The sequence below is a fragment of the Falco naumanni genome, chromosome 2 (genome assembly GCF_017639655.2).
Source record: "Falco naumanni isolate bFalNau1 chromosome 2, bFalNau1.pat, whole genome shotgun sequence".
NCBI classification, from domain to species: domain Eukaryota; kingdom Metazoa; phylum Chordata; class Aves; order Falconiformes; family Falconidae; genus Falco; species Falco naumanni.
Window position 1 is genome coordinate 32,120,824 of NC_054055.1, and position 21,915 is coordinate 32,142,738.

The 21,915-nt window shown below is 37.8% G+C and overlaps 1 protein-coding gene across 3 annotated transcripts in view; it reads right to left on the reverse strand.

Moving 5' to 3' along the window:
- The window catches only part of RB1 (RB transcriptional corepressor 1), an 84,001-nt gene that overhangs the window by 52,017 nt on the left and 10,069 nt on the right, over positions 1 to 21,915 (reverse strand). Inside the window, exons 4-17 of one of the 3 annotated variants that reach the window (XM_040583841.1) lie at positions 20,127 to 20,261; positions 18,274 to 18,312; positions 17,586 to 17,653; positions 15,979 to 16,089; positions 13,367 to 13,515; positions 12,531 to 12,608; positions 9,804 to 9,913; positions 8,262 to 8,339; positions 3,120 to 3,207; positions 2,372 to 2,488; positions 1,632 to 1,688; positions 1,521 to 1,528; positions 1,368 to 1,444; positions 958 to 1,160 (exon numbers count right to left, since the gene is read on the reverse strand). In XM_040583841.1, coding sequence (XP_040439775.1) covers positions 958 to 1,160; positions 1,368 to 1,444; positions 1,521 to 1,528; positions 1,632 to 1,688; positions 2,372 to 2,488; positions 3,120 to 3,207; positions 8,262 to 8,339; positions 9,804 to 9,913; positions 12,531 to 12,608; positions 13,367 to 13,515; positions 15,979 to 16,089; positions 17,586 to 17,653; positions 18,274 to 18,312; positions 20,127 to 20,261 — 1,318 coding nt within the window. Of the gene's footprint in view, positions 1 to 957; positions 1,161 to 1,367; positions 1,445 to 1,520; positions 1,553 to 1,631; positions 1,689 to 2,371; positions 2,489 to 3,119; positions 3,208 to 8,261; positions 8,340 to 9,803; positions 9,914 to 12,530; positions 12,609 to 13,366; positions 13,516 to 15,978; positions 16,090 to 17,585; positions 17,654 to 18,273; positions 18,313 to 20,126; positions 20,262 to 21,915 lie in introns of all 3 variants that reach the window. The other 2 variants (XM_040583840.1, XM_040583842.1) reach the window with 2 other exon arrangements.

A 21,915-nucleotide genomic window follows, 5' to 3' on the forward strand; every position in this document is an offset into this window, starting at 1 on the left:
ATCCAGTGGCAAGAGCTGGCTGGTACAAGCTGGTCCACTAGACTCAGCTTGAAGCATGGCAACTGCTGTCATACAACCCTGAGTCAGCACGCTGAACATGGATGGGGCACTCACTGCTCAGGCACAACAATCCTCCTTGAATCCAGAAGTATAACCGCACAGCCCGGTAGAGTATCACCCATACCAGAAAACTAAATTTTTCACTCTGAAGTCATACACAAACCAAATACAGATTACCCTGAAAAGAAAAACTTGCTTCAAAATTAAACTACCCATCAGCTACAGCACACCATGTTTTTTAAACTTCCCAGAACTGATATGGGATAGGCTCTTAAACAGTTTCTTTATGTCTCTCTGGTCAAACTTACCTGTCTTGATAGCCTCCTGTTTTGTGCCATAAATAGCCTACTTTCGGCTTATATGTAACAAGTGTTCAAAGAAACAATGCTTGATTTATTAAGATCCAGCCTAAAAAACATGCCAACTGCCAGCATTCTATTTTAATGGTATCCAAAAATACCGAAGTGACTGAAGCACAAAGGACAATGTGAATCAATATTTTAAAGCACTATTAACAAACATATCAGATGCATAGAACTAAGGCCCTACTGCCAAGTGGGAATAGCAACTGGACAAAAATTAACTTACAAATAAAAGCACAGAATTTATTGCCTTGTCTTTGACACCGAAATACCGTTTAAGGGTATTACCCTTATGATTCAGGCCAGACTAGTAAGATGATGTTGGCTTACAATCACATAAATCAGCAGAGCTATGTCACCTTCTTCCTCTTATGTACTCCTTTTTTCCAAAAACAAGCTTGTTTTGCTCTTGTAACTTATTTTGCTAGAAATAAATCTCAGCAAGACCACAACTTATTTGACAGTTAGGCGTGACTTCCTTTTTCTAGATGTGCTCACTGTATAAGGACAAATACTAGTTTAAAACATTACTTACAGATTGCCACGCAAGCGACTCCATAATTCGATGTTCACAGTGTTCTAGATGCTTTATCATTTCCCTTGTTAGGCTTGGCTCCGCTCTAATAAAGCTTTCAATCACCTTGTAGAAGTCAAAAGCTTTTAAATCAAATACATCAAGTATCCACGGGAAAGACAAGTCTGTTTCAGCACTGGTACCATCACTTTGTGAAGCATTTCCTGCAAGGAAAACAGACTAAAATTGTCAGGAGTGCTACATTCTTTCACTTCTGATGTTTTTTCTTTTTTGTATTTATTGAATCACTGCTAGTTCAGAACTTTCAGCAAGCACTTTTTTATTTTTTGCTGTTTACTTCACGTGTTAGAAAAAATGGCAATAATTATCAATAAAAAACAATGCTATTTAGGACTTTAGATTCAACTTACTACCATATGTCGCCATGACAACCTCAACAGCACACGCCAGAAGAGATGTGTGGAAGATGTTATCATTCAGAAGTTTGCTAAGGAGAAAGAAAGTTATTAATACTTGTCCTAACACTAAAATAGAAGACTTCAATAACAATTAGGGGCACATACCTGAAATTCTGCACTGAAAGGCGCTCTTCCTCCTGAAATAGACCAAACTTGTGAATATTGTTTGTATTTGTAAATACAGTGACAGTACTAAGCTACCAGTACTAAACTTACAGACTTTAGCATAGACTCCATTACTCTGTAATACAGACGTACTCCAAGCTTGTACCTCTGTTAAAAAAAGAAGAAATTGAAGAACATTACAAGAAGTTTTAACAGACTACAATATGCAGACTCTGAGTTTTAACAACTCAGAACATTTCCATTTTTTGGAAGAACCACAATAAAGAAGTCATTGCCCCCAGTTCCATGTGCCAAAAGCACTGGAGAGGCCTCAAAGGCTACTAAGGTTTGTGACTAACTCAACCACATGAAGACTTAATCAAGTGTTTATGTTGATTCACAGCTAACAAGATAAAAAGCAAGGCTGACAGACAGGATACTGTCAAGTACAAATGTGGTTGGATTTGTTTTCTAAAGTCCTTGTTGGAAGCACAGCTGGCCCACTGATTTCATAAGGAAGTGAGTCACCTTCTGCAGTTCTAGGACGTTACCTTAACAAATGCAAATATGTTTCACTAAATGTATTGTGCCATTTTCCCCTTCTTCATTAATATATTTCCCACATATTTCCACCCAGTTCCTATTGTTCCTTATATATGAAGAATAATTTGTTGAATATTATCTTTACAGTGCTTTAGAAAAAAATGCCACTCCATTCCCATGGTTAAATACAATATTGTTACTTTCTACCATTATTGATCTGTGCTGAAGGACAGTCCGTAAGTCAGATCTCACATTAGCTAGTATCAACAGAGTCCAAATGAGTAATACTCAACCAAAGTGCTAGTTACCTGTGAGCCAATTTCAGCGCATCCCTGTCCAACTGCTTCAGCAAATTTCTTTTTGAAAATGCGGTCAAGACTTTCCACTCTTTTGAGGACACCATCCTTAGGATTCACTGTGCAATTCTATGGAGTACAGAAAGGAGGACAGAGGAAGGAAAGGCAAAGAAAGAACATTTTACTTCAAAAACATTTTAATGATTTCATCATATGAGTCCTGCTTCACTTTGTAGCATCTCTCTTCATACATAGGAGTATTTAAAGAAAGAGAATCATCATATACATTCAACAATTTCCAGTAACTACAACTTCATGTCTCACATGCAACCAGCTGCAACTAACCCAGCTAATATGCTAACAGCTTACAGTAACATTGATGTTAATGTCTTTAAATTTAGAAATATGCTTAAGTTGCTGGATGTAGACATGAAATCCTGTGAGTACATGCTCCTTCTCTTTGTTGTCTCTCTTTTATATTCCCTTCTTTTTCCACCTGATACATACACAAATAAATCTTACTATTTAGTGCAGTAACAAAAATTATTTAAGAACTTTTAAGGTTCTAGTATGCATCAGTTAGAAGTGCTTTCTAAAAAGAGTAATTGCATTTAAACCATCCCAGTTAAAATGTACCTCTTCAAAAAACAGTTGTTAGTAAAGGAGTTTCCCAAAACATGTGCATCAGATCTACAAATGTATATTCTACTTGTGTGATAATTCCAAGAATCTTTCACAAATCTTCCTTCTAGTCACTTACATTGAAGTATGTGATGAGAGTATCCGATGGTTTATCAGTTGCTGAGTTTAAAATCATAATCAATTGTTGAATGTTATTCATTGCAGCTCTGGAAAAATACAATGCATAAAATGCATAATAAACATTAATGTTGGCATAACAGTTTTCCAGAAATCGAACAGCAATTCTACAAAAGAAAAAAATATATTTTAGTTCTTGCCCCAGTTATCAAACAACCTGCTGGGAAAAAACTGTTGTACTTTGTTAACCATTGTGAATTCTAATAATCTAATTTATCTAATAATTTAATTATTTGAATGATTACAGCCCATAAGTAAATAACCAAAAGAATGTGAATTAAGTAATAAACACAAACAAGCAGTTTTAAAAGCGGTAAAATGGTGGAACTGCAATCCTACGTGAAAAATATTCAGTTAAATCCAGCAACTCCCAACAAAAAGAAAACGCTTTGGCTTTTGTAGAAAAATAAGACACAAGACTAGTAAACGAAGACAGCTTTTATGTTTCAAGTCACCTGTTCACAAGTGTGATAAGTAAGATGTAAGTAAAGTATGACAGTCACAAGAAAATACTGACCTGTCAGTCTCACCTCTGTGCCTGGGAAGATCATGGCACAGATCCTCCTAGAAGCTATGCTAAAGCACACGGAGGACAGGGAGGCGATTCGAAACAGCCAGCACGGCTTCACCAAGGACAACTCCTGCCTGATCAGCCTACCGGCCTTCTATGATAGAGTGACAACACTATTAGACAAGGGAAGAGCGACAGATGCTGTCTATCTGGACTTCTGTAAGGCCTTTGACACACTCTCACACACCATAACTGGAGCTATGGATTTAATGGAGGGACTGTTCAGCGAACGAGGAATGGGTTGGATGGCTCCACCCAGAGGGTAGCAGTCAACAGCTCGATGTCCAGATGGAGACTGGTGACAAGTGGTATCCCTCAGGGGTCTGGATTGGCATCAGTACTGTTTAATACCTTCATCAGTGACACAGTGGGATCAAGTGCACCCTCGGCAAGTTTGCAGACAAAGCCAAGCTGAGTGGTGCAGTTAACACGCCTGAGGGACAGGATGCCATCCAGAGGGACTGGGACAAGCTCAGGAAGTGGGCCCGTGGGAACCTCATGAGTACAAAGCCCTGCACCTGGGTCAGGGCAACCCCCAGTATCAATACAGGCTGGGGGATGAAGGGATTGAGAGCAGCCCTGCTGAGAAGGACTTGGGGCTGCTGGCAGACAAAAAACTGGACATGAGCTGGCAATGTGCGCTCACAGCCCAGAAAGCCAACACTATCCTGGGCTGTGTCAAAAAAGCATGACCAGGAGGTTGAGGGAGGTCATCCTCCCCCTCTGCTCTGCTCTTGTGAGACCCCACCTGCAGTACTGCCTCCAGCTCTGGGGCCCCCAGCATAAGGAGAACATGGACCTGTTGGAGTAAGCTCAGAGGGGGGCCACGAAGGTGATCAGAGGGCTGGAGCACCTCTGCTGTGTAAACAGGCTGAGAGAGTTGGGGTTATTGAGCCTGGAGAAGAGAAGGTTCTGGGAAGACCTCATTGCAGCCTTTTGGTATGTAAAGGGAGTTCATAAGAAAGATGAGAACAAGCATTTTAGCAGGACCTGTTGTGATAAGACAAGGGGTAATGGTTTTACACTAAAAAAGGGTAGATTTAGACTAGATATAAGGAAGACATGTTTTGCGATGAGGGTGGTGAAACACGAGAATAGGTTGCCTAAAGAGGTGGTAGATGCCCCATCCCTGGAAACATTCAAGATCAGGTTGGACAGGGCTCTGAGCAACCTCATCTAGCTGGAGAGGTCCCTGCTCATTGCAGGGGAGCTGGGCTAGGTGACGTTTAAAGGTCCCTTCCAACCCAAACTATTCTATGATCCTATGTCCTTGTTTGTTCCCTTTATCATTTTCCCCTGAAGACATAAGCCTGTCTCTGGTGAAGTGAAAGCCTTGCCATGGGCTAAAGCCTGAACCTCATTCTGGTTTTCATTGCTGCAAGTGATGTTCCAAAATCACTCATCAGTCAAGAATGGCATGGGTCTGAGATTTGCCTATTCTAGTGTATAGACTCCATCAGTCCCCCAAACACTCAAGTTTCAGGTCCAGAAGAACATCAAGTATTGAGGTATGCCTCCATATATGAACTTATTAGCAATAGTTTACAAGTACAAAATAACCAATCAAACAAAAAAAACCAATGACATCAAAAGTGTTTTTATCTACACTTAATGCATAGAATTTTCTTGCTAAAACCAGATTCAGAGCCACAAGTAATAACCATTGATCCATATCCAACGTCTTAATGTAGAAAACTAAAGCTAACCCAAAGTAACAGTAGTATTTCAGAAAAGCTGTAATAATTTAAAGAAATAAGAATATGTTGAAGACAAGTGCATAGGATGCTGGGTTTTATTGCACAAAGTTAAATGCCTTTTAGGGTGAGTGTGTACCTCTCTGAAGAAAGCATTTTTCAGTTTCTGTTCTAGGACTGAAATACTGATGACAAACATTTTTCATGACTTTCGGGATCATTATGTTAAGATAACAGAACATGGCCTCTTCTCAAATAGCATGAATTATCCAGGAGGTGACTGAACTATCCATATGTGGGAAAATAAGAACAGTAATGCCCTCATCATACGGGATAAACAGACACAAGAGCTAGCATCTAAACAGCCCACATATCCAGCTTCTGAGGATATCATGTATTGTTCTGCCTTTGCTATTTACTATCAAATCAGGAGTAACATAGAGGTGCTGGAGCGTGTCCAGAGACGGGCAACAGAGCTGGTGAAGGGTCTGGAGCACAAGTCTGGTGAGGAGCGGCTGAGGGAACTGGGGGTGTTCAGCCTGGAGAGGAGGAGGCTCAGGGAGACCTTATCGCTCTCTGCAACTACCTGAAAGGAGGGTGTAGGTAGGTAGGGGTCGATCTTTCCTCTCAAATAAAAAACAATAGGACAAGAGGAAATGGCCTCAAGTTGCACCAGAGGAGGTTTAGATCGGGTATTAGGAAAAATATCTTCACTGCAAGGGTGGTCAAGCATTGGAACAGGCTGCCCAGGGAATGTGACAGAATCCCCATCCCCAGAAGTGTTTTAAAAAATGCACAGATGTGGCGCCTAGGGACATGGTTTAGTGGTGGATTTGGCAGTCCTGGGTCAACAGTTGGACTTCATTATCTTAAAGGTCTTTTCCAAACTATATGATTCTATATAAACAACCAGATACAAATCCACTGATAAAAAGTACTAGATTCTCAACAATTTCAGGGGGCTTTAGAGCAGAGCCCAAGTGTCTAAGTCCAGAAAGAAGACAGTATAAGAAGATTCAAAGTAGTAAGTATGCTGTTTTCAACACAACCTACAAGGAGTTCTAATGCACAGCGAGTTAACGATACACTTTTCGCTCCACGCCGGTGCTCAAAGGTTTACTGCCATCTAGCGACACTGCTGTGGCTTTGTGAAAAACAGTTTCTACAGCCCAAGTCACTGCTGGTGAGTAAGTCTTCACACGAACCGTCTCTAAAAGGCATCAGTTTTGGAAAACTCAAGAGAACAGCCCAAGTGCAGATGGAGAGAATCTAAGTATCCCACTAGACTTCCTCTCAAGAACAAAGTTGGTTTAGCACATTTCAAATTTTTAGCAATGCAGAAACGTGGTACTCCCCAGCTTTCTTAGTAAGACTTCCATGTCAAGAACTTCAATCATGCTTCTTTCTCAACATTAGAGGTCTTTAATTCCAGTATAATTGAAATGTGTCAATAGTTACCCGTATTTGTCAAAAATGGGGTTTGTTGTCAATGACCTTCTTGTTATATAGACTGCATGTTGTACATAGTCTAGTTCCTGATACTGCACGTTCAATCTGGGAACTGAAAGGCAAACTTGCCTTTATGGGTAAAAAAGCATCACTGACAGTTAAAGATTTGAAGCATATGACTAAAAGGGACTACTAAGGCAATCAAATAAAGCCTTTCACAGTCACAGGTCATTAAAAGTTCTTCCATATACTGATCAATATCTCTCTTCAGCTGCATGTCTTTTTTTTTAAGAAGCAGTTTTTCAGAACCTTGCTGCTCTGTTGGCTAGAAAACAATTAGTTTCCACAGACGGCATTTGGTAGATGTATAGCAGATACACAAGCCCAGTGCCCAATCCATTCTTCTACAAGCATATAAACGCTGTAGAAGCATTTTTAATAAAAACAAAAATTATTTTACTCATTGGAGAAAACTGAAGTAATAATATCTTAACTTCTGTCACCTCCACAGCACGCTAAAATGAAAGGTATTTATACAGCAACCATGGAACAAGAACTTCACTGTCTGATTTTATTAAACCCGATACCTTAAGAATGACTGCCTGTGCAGATGCTTACTGTTTGTCCACATAGCACACGGCATTTCAGTAACACAGTTGGATCGTTCTTGAGTGTCCAGGAATTTCCAAGCGCCATCAGGCAAAAGCATACTGATTTTGTCAAAAAACTCAACTGTGTGGCACAAGGGAAAAATGTTACATGCAAATCTCCTTTCCTTTGTTAACTGAATTCAAGCTTGCAGTTCTTCTGCATTTGACTGTAGATCAATCTCCAATTAATACCACATTTCTACCACATCTGTTCATTTTCCCAAGAGACCAAAGTATGGTGGTACTCTGAAATGTTAATCTTCCCATACAGAAAAAACAATACTAAGAAAAAGATCATGGCAGAAGAAATGTGTGTGCATATACAATTTGGTACCAGGGAAGGAAGCCAGAAGATACAGAGCTAGAGTGGAAATTGGAAAGGAAGGTGGATGTATAACAAACAAAACTACTACCATAGAAGTATGAAGTTGCATTCTCACAAGAACAAATACAGTAATCTATTTTACAGACATCTTGCACTTCTTCAACAACTCAATAAAAAGCTTTCTGTTTTCCAACTTCAATAGGAGCTGAGGGCATTCAGCACCCCCTCAGTACATGCTCAGTGATCATTAGTGACCAGGACTACAGTCTGTTTTATGAAAGAAAAAAATCCTCAAAGTCAATTGCTTTAAAGTTAAAATAACTGCTCTAAAGAGGAATATTTCTAGTTAGGATATTAAACAAAAGAACACAGCTTTTAAAAGAAAAACTCATACCGAACAGGAGTCTGTGGAAGTATAAGATTAAGTTCCTCATCTGGATTGTTTTTTAGTGGTGTCCTCTCCAACTGTGAGCTACAGAAATGGAAAATAAACTTATGAAGAACTAATGTAATTCAAAAAAAGTATGTTTTCTATAAAGACTTGTAATCTGAAAACTGTGGAACAGATTGTTAGAAGAGCTACATGCCCAACCACTCCAGCTGTTAGAACAATGTAATTTAAAAACCCAAGTAGATCTGCTTTGATTAAGATGTTGGACTAGATGACCTCCAAAGTTCCTTTCCAACTTTTTTTTTTCCCCCCTCTAGAATTCCATTCATAAACAGCTTAATTTATATTTACAGCTAGTATTAGCTCCATTTTAATCCAATTGTAACGAATGTATTTTTCTAGTAAAGTCACAGACTCACATCAAGTTACAAAAATGCTGAACTGTCAGGAACCACTGGAATTTCAGTGAATGATAAAAAAAAAATAATCAAATAGAACAAGAGAATAGCTTTGGTTGGAAGGGATCTTTAAAGGTCATCTAGTTCAACCCCCCACCCTCCCAGCCCCACAACGAGCAGGGACATCTCCAGCTAGATGAGGTTGCTCAGAGCCCCGTCCAGCCTGACCTTGAATGTTTCCAGGGATGGGGCATCTACCACCTCTCTGGACAACCTGTACCAGTGTTTCACCACCCTCACTGTAAAAAGAAGTCTTCTTGATATCTAGTCTAAATCTACCCTTTTTTAGTTTAAAACCATTACAACCCTTGTCCTATTGCAACAGGATGTGCCAAAACGCCTGTCCCCATCTTTCTTATAGGCCCCCTTTAAGAGCTGAAAGGCCACAACCAGGTCTCCCCAAGCCTTCTCTTCTCCAGGCTGAACAAGCCCAGCTCTCAGCCCGTCTCCACCGGAGAGGCGCCCCAGCCCTCTGGCCATTTTTGCAGCTCAGCAGGCCCATGGTTCCCATATTACCAAGCAACACCAGGCAGCGTGCCAGCACACCGGACCATTCGCTCTGGCTAAACCATCGACGGCACACTTATGTCCCGTGCAGGCTACCATCACCCAAAGAACTCATGGGTACGGGTCAGAAGTCAGAATGGGCCGAGGGCCACTCCCAGTGGGCAGCTTCCTAATGTCACCACGTGGTTTTAGGCAGGAGAATCTTTTAGGCAGGGAGGACGCAAGCAAGCTATTCCACGGCAGCTGGCAGCTGGCCTCAGGCACATCTAACCAACGGGCATGACATGGCCTCTGCCTCCTCCTCACGATTCCTCAGTTTCCCCTGGACAAATGGGGCTTGCACAGAGTAAGAGTTAAAGCAGAGCTTCCAAAGCATTTTAAGTTGAGTCACAGTCATATGTTTTCTAATTATTTAAGGATAATATAAAGCAATGCTGGCAATGCCACAAATACCTTCCTGAACTATAAACATTAGAGGTCAACAGGACAGAGAGATCCGCATTTATAACATGAGGAGGCAGAAAACAATGCAAGTTCACATTTTCTATTATAAAATGAAAGCAGTAAATGGAAATATTACCATGCTATGACATCAGGCTGTAGAGTTTCATCGTGATCCAGAAATAATCTTGCATCTATGTCTTTGTTTTTGAGATACAGCTCGTTATATTGTTTTGAGATAACCTCAACCTCAAAGAACATTGGAAGAAAAAAAAAAAAATTCAACACTTTATTTTATAGGAACAAGTTTGACAATTTCCTGAATAATGTAAGCTAGTCCTACCTCATTAATACCATGCTGAAATGGTAAGAGAATTAATTACCTTGGAGCTCACAAAGCCACTTTTTAACAGCAGCTGAAACACACCCAGAGGAAAATTATTGTTCCCACACACAAAGATAATCTTTTGTAAGAGAAAACAATCCATGATCATGAGGGTTTTTTTTCTGAAGAAATGTAGGTCTTGACACTGTAAAAGAGCTAAAAACAGCTAGAGTGGGAGAAACAGACTTGCAAATCAAACTAACACTTCCAGGCTTTTATATCTCTCGTTCCAGAAAGAAGGGGTGTCTCCAGCAGCAGGAAATGTAAAACGATTGTTCTTAGAACAGCTGTCGGACAACTGGCTCAATCCCTGTCTCTGCTAGTTTGGAGATGAAGGCCAAGACCCGAATTCAACTCTTGTTCTGAGTTTAAGAATTTTCCTCATGTCATATTAATATCTGTACTGGTGTAGCTCTTGAGACATGCCTATGACTACAAAAACATAGACCATTATTTCATATCCACATTGTCATTTTTGATGTTACTGTTAAAAGTCAGTTGATTAGATCCATATTGATATGACTTCATTTTGCATGGAAAAGTTTGTTGGGTTTTGGTTGTGGATTTTTTTATATTTTTATTTTGAGTGACTAAATTAACTACAAGTCTGGAAAATTTTTATCAGGGCCAGATACTAGCCTCCACTTCAAATGTGCTGCTGTGCTCCTGCAGAAGTAAGCAATCACCTCAATTATCTGTTTCCTATGCCCTTAAACATGCTAAATGATGCTGTGCTCCGGCAAATTCCTGCTGGAAAAACAGGCAACAGTGCATATGAACCCAAATTAGTCCCTCCCACTCCCAAGAAAAAGCAAGCTGCAAATACCTCCTACACAGCTTCGCTCCTTATCCTCTCTTACCACTGCTAAATGAATTTGCTCCAAACTGATCCCAGAGTTAAAACCTTGAGATCAGGACTATGAAATCAAAGATTATCTTTCAACTCCTATTATCACTATCTTTTTTTATTTAAAAAGTTTATCATCTTTTCATTATCTTCCTAATGGTTTATGCATTCTTTTTGTCCAGAATATTTCAGTATTTCATGGATTTTTAGAAAATTCAGATTCTCACTGCAAAAAACAGCAGCTCAGACAAAATGGCTGTATCAGGCTAACTGGGAAGAAACCTTCAGCCAAAAACAAGAGTTCTGAATCAATCTATTCATCAGTTTATAAAGCCTTACCATCAAACACATTGTGAAAACAAATGAAATACTAACAGTAAAAACAAATGAAATACTAACATTAAGCCTCAAAAGCTTTTCTGACTTTAGAAACGTTAAAATTTAGCAAAAGCTCAGTAGTTTTTTATGACAATGAAAGTAAATTTCAGTGTCCCATACTACTAGCTATTGTACTGATGAGCTCAGCTATGATTGAAGGGTAGCTGAATTACATACGTGAACTGGCTACCTCTGAAAAATAGCTGTAACTTTCTGCTTTGTTTTAGAACATCCCCTCAGGCACTGAACTTTCAGAAGCAAGGATCATATGACTGGATTTTTCTTCAAATGCAACATTTTATAGATTTCTCATCAGCAGAGTCTTAGACTGCTAATTTTGATACTATGCTTAAATTGAGCAGCCTTGGATGAGAACACTCATTAATCTGAGATTAAGCTGCATAATGACCTTTGCCTAGAAGTTCACACAGGGCTTCCCAGCTATACCCATAAACAAAAAAGTTTAAACAGACTACTGATATCCTGAAATTCATTTTGGAAGGGATTAAGATCTTTAGCAGGTCTCTTATTTTGTCCCCCACCCAACACACTATGAAACTGAACAGAATATATACTGGGCTGAACCTCGCAGACCTTCAGTCTGATAAGCTTCAGAACTGCTTATTTTCAGGTTAACGCATCTATTGGCAACAGACAGCTAAACCTACTCTTTTAGGAATTATTAACGTAAATATATTGCAAGAAGTTACCTACTAAGGTACACTCTTGCATGCCACTGCATAGAGGTAGTCTGCTGCAGCCAGGCTGTAACTCAGATGAAAGTAATTCTGCACGAACACAGCAGTCCAAACTCTGCCAGCTGTGAAACTGAGTCTAATTTTTGGGTATCTCTCCAAAATGACTACAGTAACATGTCTCAATTATAATTTAAATTAAGTTCTGTAATTTAAGGCTATATATATTTATTGACTGACTTCAGACACCTGATATTGTAATAATTTTAGACTAATGGCCTCACCGAGATTGTGGATATGTAACTCTTATGTCGTGTTTCACTTTGAGCAAAAGCACTGGTTCAGCCTCAGGAAATTAATTTAATAAAATTCAAATGTGAAAGCTAAATATACTCCATGAATACTGGAATCCCTGCTAAGACACATTCTTGAAAAACAATGTCTGTTTCTAGATGATTTTAGGAGAACCTATTAGAACTTCATTGATGCGTAAGGGGAATCTTAAATGATTTAGCATGAAGTAAAAACCGTTGTTGAACTGTCTTAAATTCCTCCAATTACCTCTGGTAGTCCATTTGCAGCTACAATACCCACAGAATTCAAGAAAGGAATAAAGCTTGTGAAATACACGTTTTTGACCTAAAAGAAGAAAAAAACATAACATTAGCAATGTATAAGGCAGTCATGCATACATTACTTTCATGTCTTAGATTCAAGAAACTAAACTATACATTTTTGTAATACACTGTGTTTTGTTTTCAATAAAGTACAAGTGAAATTGTTTATATATCCAAAACATAGTGATATGTAAGCATGCAGAGCATAATCCAGTGTTGGAACATTAAATGACTAAACTTGGAAAAAACTGCATTCTTCCCAGCCCTCTTGTATTTCTGCTTCCATCATCTGTTTGGATATTCAAAAAAAAAAAAATCAGTCCTTTTCACACAGAAATATGTTTATCAGTGAAGGGAAAGGGGAATGAGATCTTTAAGATCCCACACAGAAGCAATGTACTTGTGTACATTTTCTCATCACGGGATGCAGCTGCAAAACCCCATCAGAGCAGCCCTGCATCCACATGCCACACACTGTGATCAGCCTATAAAATTGTACTGCATTCTTCACAGTTCATTTTCCCTAGCAAAGTTATCACCCATACCAAAGGGCTTGTTTGGGGGTGGTGTGGAGTGTGTTGTTTGTTTGGTTTGGGTTTTTTTCTAAACTACCTACTAGAGAAATTACAGAATGGTAGAACACCTTTGCTACTGAATGCGAGGATGACAGAACAATTAAGCAGGCACAAGTATCGAAATTTAAGATGACCACTGAAATAAATGCATATTCCAGATGGGGTTTAGCAGCAAGATCAAACAGGTTCTAAAACACAGGCTTACCTCATCTAAATTGCAATCATGCTCTTTACAAAGGACTTCAATAACTTTTGTATCGGTATCAATTTGCTTTGAAGTCCGTGTACTCCTGTTCTGACCTCTTCTTGGAGTTCGAGCTGAACCATTAACAGTCACTGCAGTCACAGCAGACTCTGGAAAAATTGTTAGAACCCATCACAAAGTTAGAGCCATCTTAAGAAAGAAGATATTTAAATTTTTAAACCTAAAAATTTAAAATTTTATATGATTTTTCAGGTCCTCTTCTTAAGTATTTCCTTTTTCATCTGTTCAGCTGGGTAAGAAACCCTCATTACAGAAAACATACACAAAAATAAATCTAATTTTTAAAAGTCCTGTATCAGTATTTGGACATTTTGTTTTTAAAAAGCTATTCAACACGGAATGCAATAGCAAGGTTTTTAAAGTAGCTTTGAATAAGCAGCATCTGTTTCGCAGAGCCAGGAAAGCCTTGTCTTGTCACAGATGAGTATTATTTCTATTTTTACAGAAGTGTAAAACAAGGAGCTGAAAGAATAACTTCACTTTACGTGTCTGAAGGTTAATAAAGTCAATGCAGGCCTTAAGTGCTGGTGGGAACCTGCAATACAGTCCTACAGGGGATTTTTCCTTTCTCCAAATACCCCCAGGCAAACAAGCAGGAACAAGTAAGTTCACCTTGAAGAAGATACTGAAAAACCTTAATTCAACGAGGTAAAAAGATTCCATTTTGTTAAGCTCAAAGTAGATGGCTTCAATATCGTCAGCTTGAAACATGAATGATATTAATAACATATGTTAAGATCATTAAACGTTGTTGGTTTAAAACTGACACTCGAACCAGCAGGCTGTTCTCATCTGTAACCTCATTTGTATTTGATAACTGTTCTGAAAAAGTCTGACAAACTACACTGCTCGAGTGGTTGCATTTTAATCCCCTCAGCCTTAGTCAGATTATAAAGCTTGACATCATTCAGCACAATGTGAAGCCTCTTGGTCACGTGGGCTTGAACAATACATTGTGTTGTTTGCTAAAAGAATGAAGCGCTTTTCGACAGTTTACACAGCACCTGCACTTATCACACAGCTTCAAGTTAGAAATCGAATGTTTTATATGTATGACAGCGATGTGATACCCACGTTTGCAATTCAGTCTGAAGTGGTAGCATTTCTTTTCAAAATACAGTAATACAATGCATAAACCCAAACTTTTTCCAATAATGAGCTCGTAGTCTTCACAGTTTCACTAAAAAAACCCTTTAAAAACAGAGTTCAAAACCCGGTAGTTTCAGTTCAGTGTTCTTAGAAAAAGACCTGCTTTATAACATATGAAATAAGCAGTAGCATATGCCTGTCCTGCTATGAAGGACAAATTTAAATTCAGAATGGTACAGGAGGAAGGCAGGCACTTGCTTGCCAAAAGCCCATCCTCTCCCACCCTTTATTTGCATTGGCATTAGAGTAAAAGTGAGGTTATTTGTTCTTACTTGCAACAAATAATTACTATGTCAGATAAATATCCTCCAAAACATGGAATTTAAAGAATATAGTAATGAATACATCTTCTATGATGTTATAACCCAAGTGGATATTTATTTGTGAAACAAAAGAAATAAAGCAAGTAGATTTAGGCTATAAATCCTAGGATCATAGAGTATCTCAAGTTGGAAGGGACCCATAAGGATCATCAAGTCCAACTACCTGCTCCTCACAGGACTACTAAAACTAAATCACATGACTAAAAGCATTGTCCAGACACTCCTTGAACTCTGAGCACCACATCCAAACCCATCAGAGGATAAAAAAAACAGTATAAAAAAAACTGTTTTCTACACACTGTGTCTCCAAATACTTCAGTATATTGATTCCATAGCTTGCAGAAGAAAGTATTCAACAGCGATAGAATCCTATCTTTGAAAGTTACTATAAACACTTACTTTCTCTACCTTTTTAGGGAGCTTTTCCAGGTATTATGTATAAAAACTGAATGTACAAAAAATTACTGCGGAACAGAAGTTTCTATAGTGAAGACACATTATATATTCTTTTACTTAAAATAGAGATACTAGTTAAGACCAAAGGGGATGTAATAAAAGCTAAGCTATCTACATTTTACCTCTACCATTTTATTTTGAGCTACCACTGCAATTAGGTTTTCTATCCAGCGTGTATTTGTTTTAAATGTCTGTATAGTTCAGTATCTTGTACTTTTCTGTTGTCATCATATTGTTATACGCCAATGCAGTAACAGAGTCATAGCACTATCTCTTCCTTTCGTAACTCAAAGCAAACCTCAATAATAGTTCTTGGTCATCATCAATTCAGAAGCTGCAATTCGTTTACCAAAGTAAAACCACTGTTTTAACAAGCCCCTGAACAACTTGTATGCACAAAGGACATAGCAAATGGATAGTAGCAATAGAAAAAAAAAAATTATACGACATACACTGCCACTTTCAGATAATTTAATCCAGGTTCGCGATTACCTAAATTGAACTAAGCCCCTTTTAATAAGCTTAAGAAGTTGTATTATGTTAATTATGAATGGCAGCATGACTCTAATAGAAATTTAACCAATTTACTTTCTACTTTAGAGAATACGGAACTAAAATCCTTACTGTATGGTTCCTTGAGCATAGCAGGAGGTGACAGTTTGATAAAATAATCTAAGACACACAGCAACAACTGGAAAGAAATCACCAGGTCATCTTCCACTTGCAACACTTTACCTGCAAACATTTAAAAAGGTAAAGAAAACCTCTGTAAGATGTTTGACTTAAAAGTAATTTTGAAAAAATAAAATAAGTCGACTTAATAAAACACTACAATCAGAATTCAGAAAGCATCACACAGGATGCCAGTGTTCTTTAAAGGCTATTCATTTTAAATCACATGGTGCCCAAGAGGCTTGTTGCTTTAGATATACCATATATATAAATATACTGTGCAAAGAATTCTTACCTCTCAGCCCTCCTTCCTGATTTCCTTTGCATTTTACTATAGTGGAGTAACTGTGTAGACTATTTTACCTACATGTACATCTTATTTCTGTGCAATTCTTCCTCACCTTCCGTTTTTGTGGTCTTCCATTAGCTTTGTGTTCAGAAAGGAGGAGCTGCTGGTATATAGTGAAAAGAAATTCAAGACGTGCTCTCACACTACATGCTCAGTCTGTCAAATTTATATGAGATAACTTAAAAGTCACACAAATATGAGCATGAAGAGCACTTTTTAAACTACATTATTCCAGCTGTTCCCAAATTATGAACAGCAGCCAGAGAAGATCCATGGGGTCGCTCCATGATGGCATGCATCACCACAAAAAGTTTGGAAAGTCAATAGTGATTCCAAACAGCTACAGACCACTACACTGTGCTCTATTTACACATGCAGGTTTTGTATTTATTTCCTATCAGAATGAGCAAGCATCATTCAAGCTCTCCTGTGACTTCAACTATTTGCTGGTAAATTTTAGCTTTCCTTATTCTCAATGAAAAGGCAGGCTAGAAAAGTTTTGTGGGTTTTGTTTTATGCTTATACTTGGAGAATTCCAGTGAAAAAAGCTCCACAAAAGCTCAGCTGATCCAAGACCAGTTTTGATGGCAGAGATGTGTACACTTCAGTGATAACAGATCTGGAGTAAGTAGCAATTATGATACACAATTCAGTTCTTCTTGCAGTAGTGCAATGAGACAGGACTCCAAGGACTAATACAACTGTTTCATCACTCAGCTTTAAGTGGAACTTCTGCTTCTCAAGGAAGAATTGTAGCATTCAAAGAACAATCTCAGGGACTTAGTATTATTTATTTTATTTATAGATTTTATATATGATATATATAAAGCCTATTTAAAAAAAAATCTGCCAGTCTTTTCAGGTAATCACCCATTATTAAAATACTGGCAGACTATAAAGCACCACAGAATACACTAAAATACAGAATACCAACCTTTAAAGTAAAAAAAAAAAAATATCTTGGCAAGCTGAACAATATTTATATATTTACATGCAGGAAGTACTACCAGTGAAAAGAATAGCCAAATTACATTTAAAAAAAGAAAATATTAACTAAGTAGTTACAAAAGCCACACAATCAAAACACTCCAGGCCTATACTATGTATATATGTAATAATGATGCTAGTTTCATACTGGACATTTAAAACAAACCCATAAAACCACCTCAACAGTATTTATTAAAATAACTATCTTTTAATCAGAACTCACCTTTTGCCAGCAAAAAAGTAATCCAGTAATTTTTTAGGACTAATACCGAACTGAGTTCAGCCGAAATCCTGCAGAGACACAGAAATAAAGACTTTGCATTAACAGTTCTGTAATAATAATGTAATAAAAACATGCTTCAGTCTATGGAACAATTTAAGACAACATGTAACATGTCCCATATAGTTAGGTTTATTAATAATCTCACTCCATTCCCTATGTAATTATGTAAGTCTCTGTAAAGCTATTCAAGAATCAGGAAATATCTATATTGTCCTTGGAAAACCAAGTGAATGCAGGTAATTCACTTAACAGTTACAAGTTGTTTTCTCTCTTATGCCTTTGACTAACGCCCTATTCTCCAGTCACAGCATGAATTCAAGCTCATTTGGGAGTTGCTAAGGCACCTTTTCATCCACTCATTTGCTGCCGCGATTAGGAAGCTCACTCTCCAAATGTTCCTTTCCACCATGCTGAGACACCTGCCACTGGGTGGCGATCCTTCATGGAGGAAGTGATCAAATATATATCTCATTTCTGCCACCCTCATCATCTCACTGAAATTCAAAGTCCACACTAAATCCCCATTAAACATACAACATACTACGACTTCAGTCAATCTTAACGTAAAAGATAAAATGCTGACACATTTTACATCTTGACAAACACTCAAAGAGAAACTCAAACTTACTCACTACTAGGTTGCTCCAAATAAATAAGGCCACAAGTCCTAGAAAATTAAAAAAAAATATAAATCTTATTTTTAAACACCTTTCAGAAAGCAAACTATGCAGTATCTTTGACTTCAATGTAGCAAAAAATACACCAGTTCAAAAAAACATTATTCTAACTTTAAAAAAATGCTGACTCTTGATGAACAGATTAACAAAAGACCAACTACAGCCCTGCCAGAGCTGAACTAATGCTGTTGCTTGTGTGTTTAGGTCAAAGCTTAAAAAGCAAAACAATCTTAATTTGGTATAATAAAGTTTGTTACTGTTTTCTTCCAGAAAGACAAGATTCATATGTACGTTGTTACTCAGTGGCTTGTAAAACACAGCACAATACATGCTACAGCTGCATGGTACATTCTATAAAACGGTCTTTTAAAATCTGTACTATTTCTGCAGTGTCACTGCAAACCTTGTGGTGTAATGTTGCTTCTTAATTATTCTAGGTACCTGTAATGTCAAGAAATAAATTCAGTTTATTCAAAAACAAAGCAGGGGAAAAAATCTTTCAAATCCTGTTTGAAAAAAATTGTTACTGCAATTCAAGTTTGAAAAAAAAGTAAGCAAGTGAAAAAGAGCTAGAGGAGGGACAAAACTCAAAATGTGCCTGTGTAAATCGCAATGACACTATTACAGCACAGAAGGACTTGCAATTAGTAAAACCAAATTATTTACAACTTTCATAGAACTTCATAGCTTTAGGGCAACTATAAACTTCACAAAAATAGAGATATAAACATTACCCAGGATAATGCTAAGTATGACTGATTAGACTTTGAATAGACAAATCAAAGTTCTATCACATTTATGCCTTGATTCTACAAATTATCAAGAGGTGACCTGCTTTCAAGGGTAACTTAAGGGACATATGAGAGTCTTTTGTGGTTTGCGAGGCAGTCCTGTAGGTGAAAAATACCACCACAGCATTCTGAAGCAATGGCATCAAGTAATACAAGCATCATGGAATAATGCTTCAATGTTTCATAATATGAAAGTTATCTACTGATATATGCTACTGAGAATTTGAGACTGATTAAAAACTGCCTCAGAGGATATCAGATCTGGCCAATATGCATCTGTGCTAGCACATATTAGCCTGTAAAAGGACATACAGTGCAGCAACCTACCACCTTAGAGTAACATCAACTCAAAAAACATGCATTTGAGAATCTCCTGATTTTCAGTTACACACAGAAAGCTCTTAGCAGTCTGACAGAAGTACATTCAATTGGTTCTGTACAAAGAGAATGCCCCTCGATTTTCATGGTACAGTCAGCGAAAATACTTGGGAAGGTTTACCTTGATTACAAGTGCGAACTACTAATAGAGCAGGCTCTGCAACACCCCTAGACATTTGAAGAAACAGCCTTCAGTTCCAGATCTGAGAGAGGATCTATCTTATTTGTGCTTTTTTTCTTTCCAAAGCTCCTTAGAAAGAAACTTCTGGATTGAGATTTAGGGAGGGGTGGGCAAGTGGAAATGTAAAGTCTATTATACACAGTATTAGATAGTAAACCAATCCTCTTTATATCTGTGAAAAGATTAATGAAGGGACTAGCAATCACTTGTCAAGCTACTCTTACTATTGTTTGTACTGCAACAAGGAGATTGTTTAACAAAGCACTGTAACAGTTACGGAGTAAAATGTAAGATGTATTTATTCAACATATGTAAACAGTTCCATTTCACTATTCTGTAAGTATTAGTGCACAGTTTAAATGAGCTCTTCTAATAGACAGTTTTAAAAATCTAAATAATTAAATGTTGACAGCCATAAAGAATTCGTAATTTCAAAATGAAAAACATATACTACCTTTCAAACTTGTGGTATAGTGCAAGTAATACATCATATTTCTTTTTCAGCCTTGATACAGTGCTATCAACTTTAGTGCTTACAGTATCCATGTTAACATCCACCTCTTTCAGAAACTGAAAAAACGTGCATACACTGGTGAAAAAAAAAAGGAAAAAGATGACAGATTATTATAACTCTGAGAAAGAGTATTCTGAAACAGCTCTTCAAAAAAACCAAACCCACTGCCTTACTTCACTAGACTCCAGCATATTCTTCCTACAACTAGCAGCGACTGGGAAACACTAAACATTTACCTTGAGCCCCACCTTTACATTTTCCAGAAGTAGGAACACTGGTAACTAGGTGGCAGAGGCATCTCGCAATATGGGCTCTAGACTGAAAGATAATTTTCTTGGCAAGCACAGATATTATCCTTGGCAATCAGAATTTGCTAACTAGACACATCTTTCTTCCTTGCCCTGCCAGCAAAACTACAAATATCCACCACAGACATCTCAATTCCTTTTCTACCTAAAAGTTCTGCTTTAGAAATGTCCTTACTATTCTAAGAACATGAACCTTGTCTCCATCCACCTTAAAGAGACACCTGGGAATGAAAACTGAGATGAATGCATTGAATTATATGGAATTTCAAGCCTTGCAACAGATACTGCGTGCAAGAGCATCTCTACCCTTTAGAAATACCATTACACAGGGGACCAAAGTTTTCCCTACTCATCCATGTAATATTATGGCCATCAAGAAAGCATCTTATTGTTATGTTCATAACCAAAATGAGCAGATTGCTAAAAATTAATGAGGAAGCTATCAAATATGTTCAATTATATCAAACATATTATGATCCTTTATTAGAATATAGTATTCTGAGAGATTTTTGGATCTTTGTCAGATTAAAAACCAGAATACAAAACCAGTCAGAAGTTGATTTAGGAATTCTTTTACTGTGGAATGAAAAATCTTTCCAATATATCTGGGTGACTCTAGAGGATAAGACAATTGGTAGAAATCTCTGCCAGTTTGGCTTTATAGCTGACGAAAAGCCCAGGGCTAACAAACAACTGAGTATTGCTAGAATCAAAATCGGAGTAATAGCTTAACTCTCTGAAACCCTAAGGGAAAAAAAAATCTCTTTCAGTTTGCAGCACAAGTTGGTCTGTACTCAGGTGGAACATGCTGAATGTTGCTGCACAAATGCAATTAGATTTCATCCCTGCAGTTCCAAGTCAGTCAAGGAAGAGATGAAGTCTAAACACAGGACCTGACCACTGTGCTGAGATTGTGCAAGGCAGAAGAGGTATGGAGAAATCTAATCGTAACAGATGACTTCCAGGAAAAGAATATTCTGGCCCAAGTCTGGGCCTACTGCCATGATGTGCCCAGCATTGTGCCTTAGCCCCCTACCCTAGAGCAGCAAAAAGCTCTGCTCCTGCACATGGTTTTGACACACGGCAGAGTTATCAGGCGGACAGCACTGGAATTCTTTTCTTAGATAAATCTAAACACAAGGTATGCCTATTGCTGTTGCCGCCTAAATTTACCTTAAAAGCAGATACTGTCCTATAATCTTAATTTCTGTATTATGAACTTAGTGAATGTACAATATAACAGTAACAATACCCTAGCAAAAAGCATGCACAAAAGTATGAAAGTTAGAGTGGTATTAAAATGTTTGAAAAAGAGCAGCATGCTGGAAAACTAAAGAGTAAAGGTGTGGTTTTTTCCCCCACTTCTTGATTTAGCCTAAGCCTGATGTTGGAAAAAAGGTTTTTACAGGAAATCTTGATAC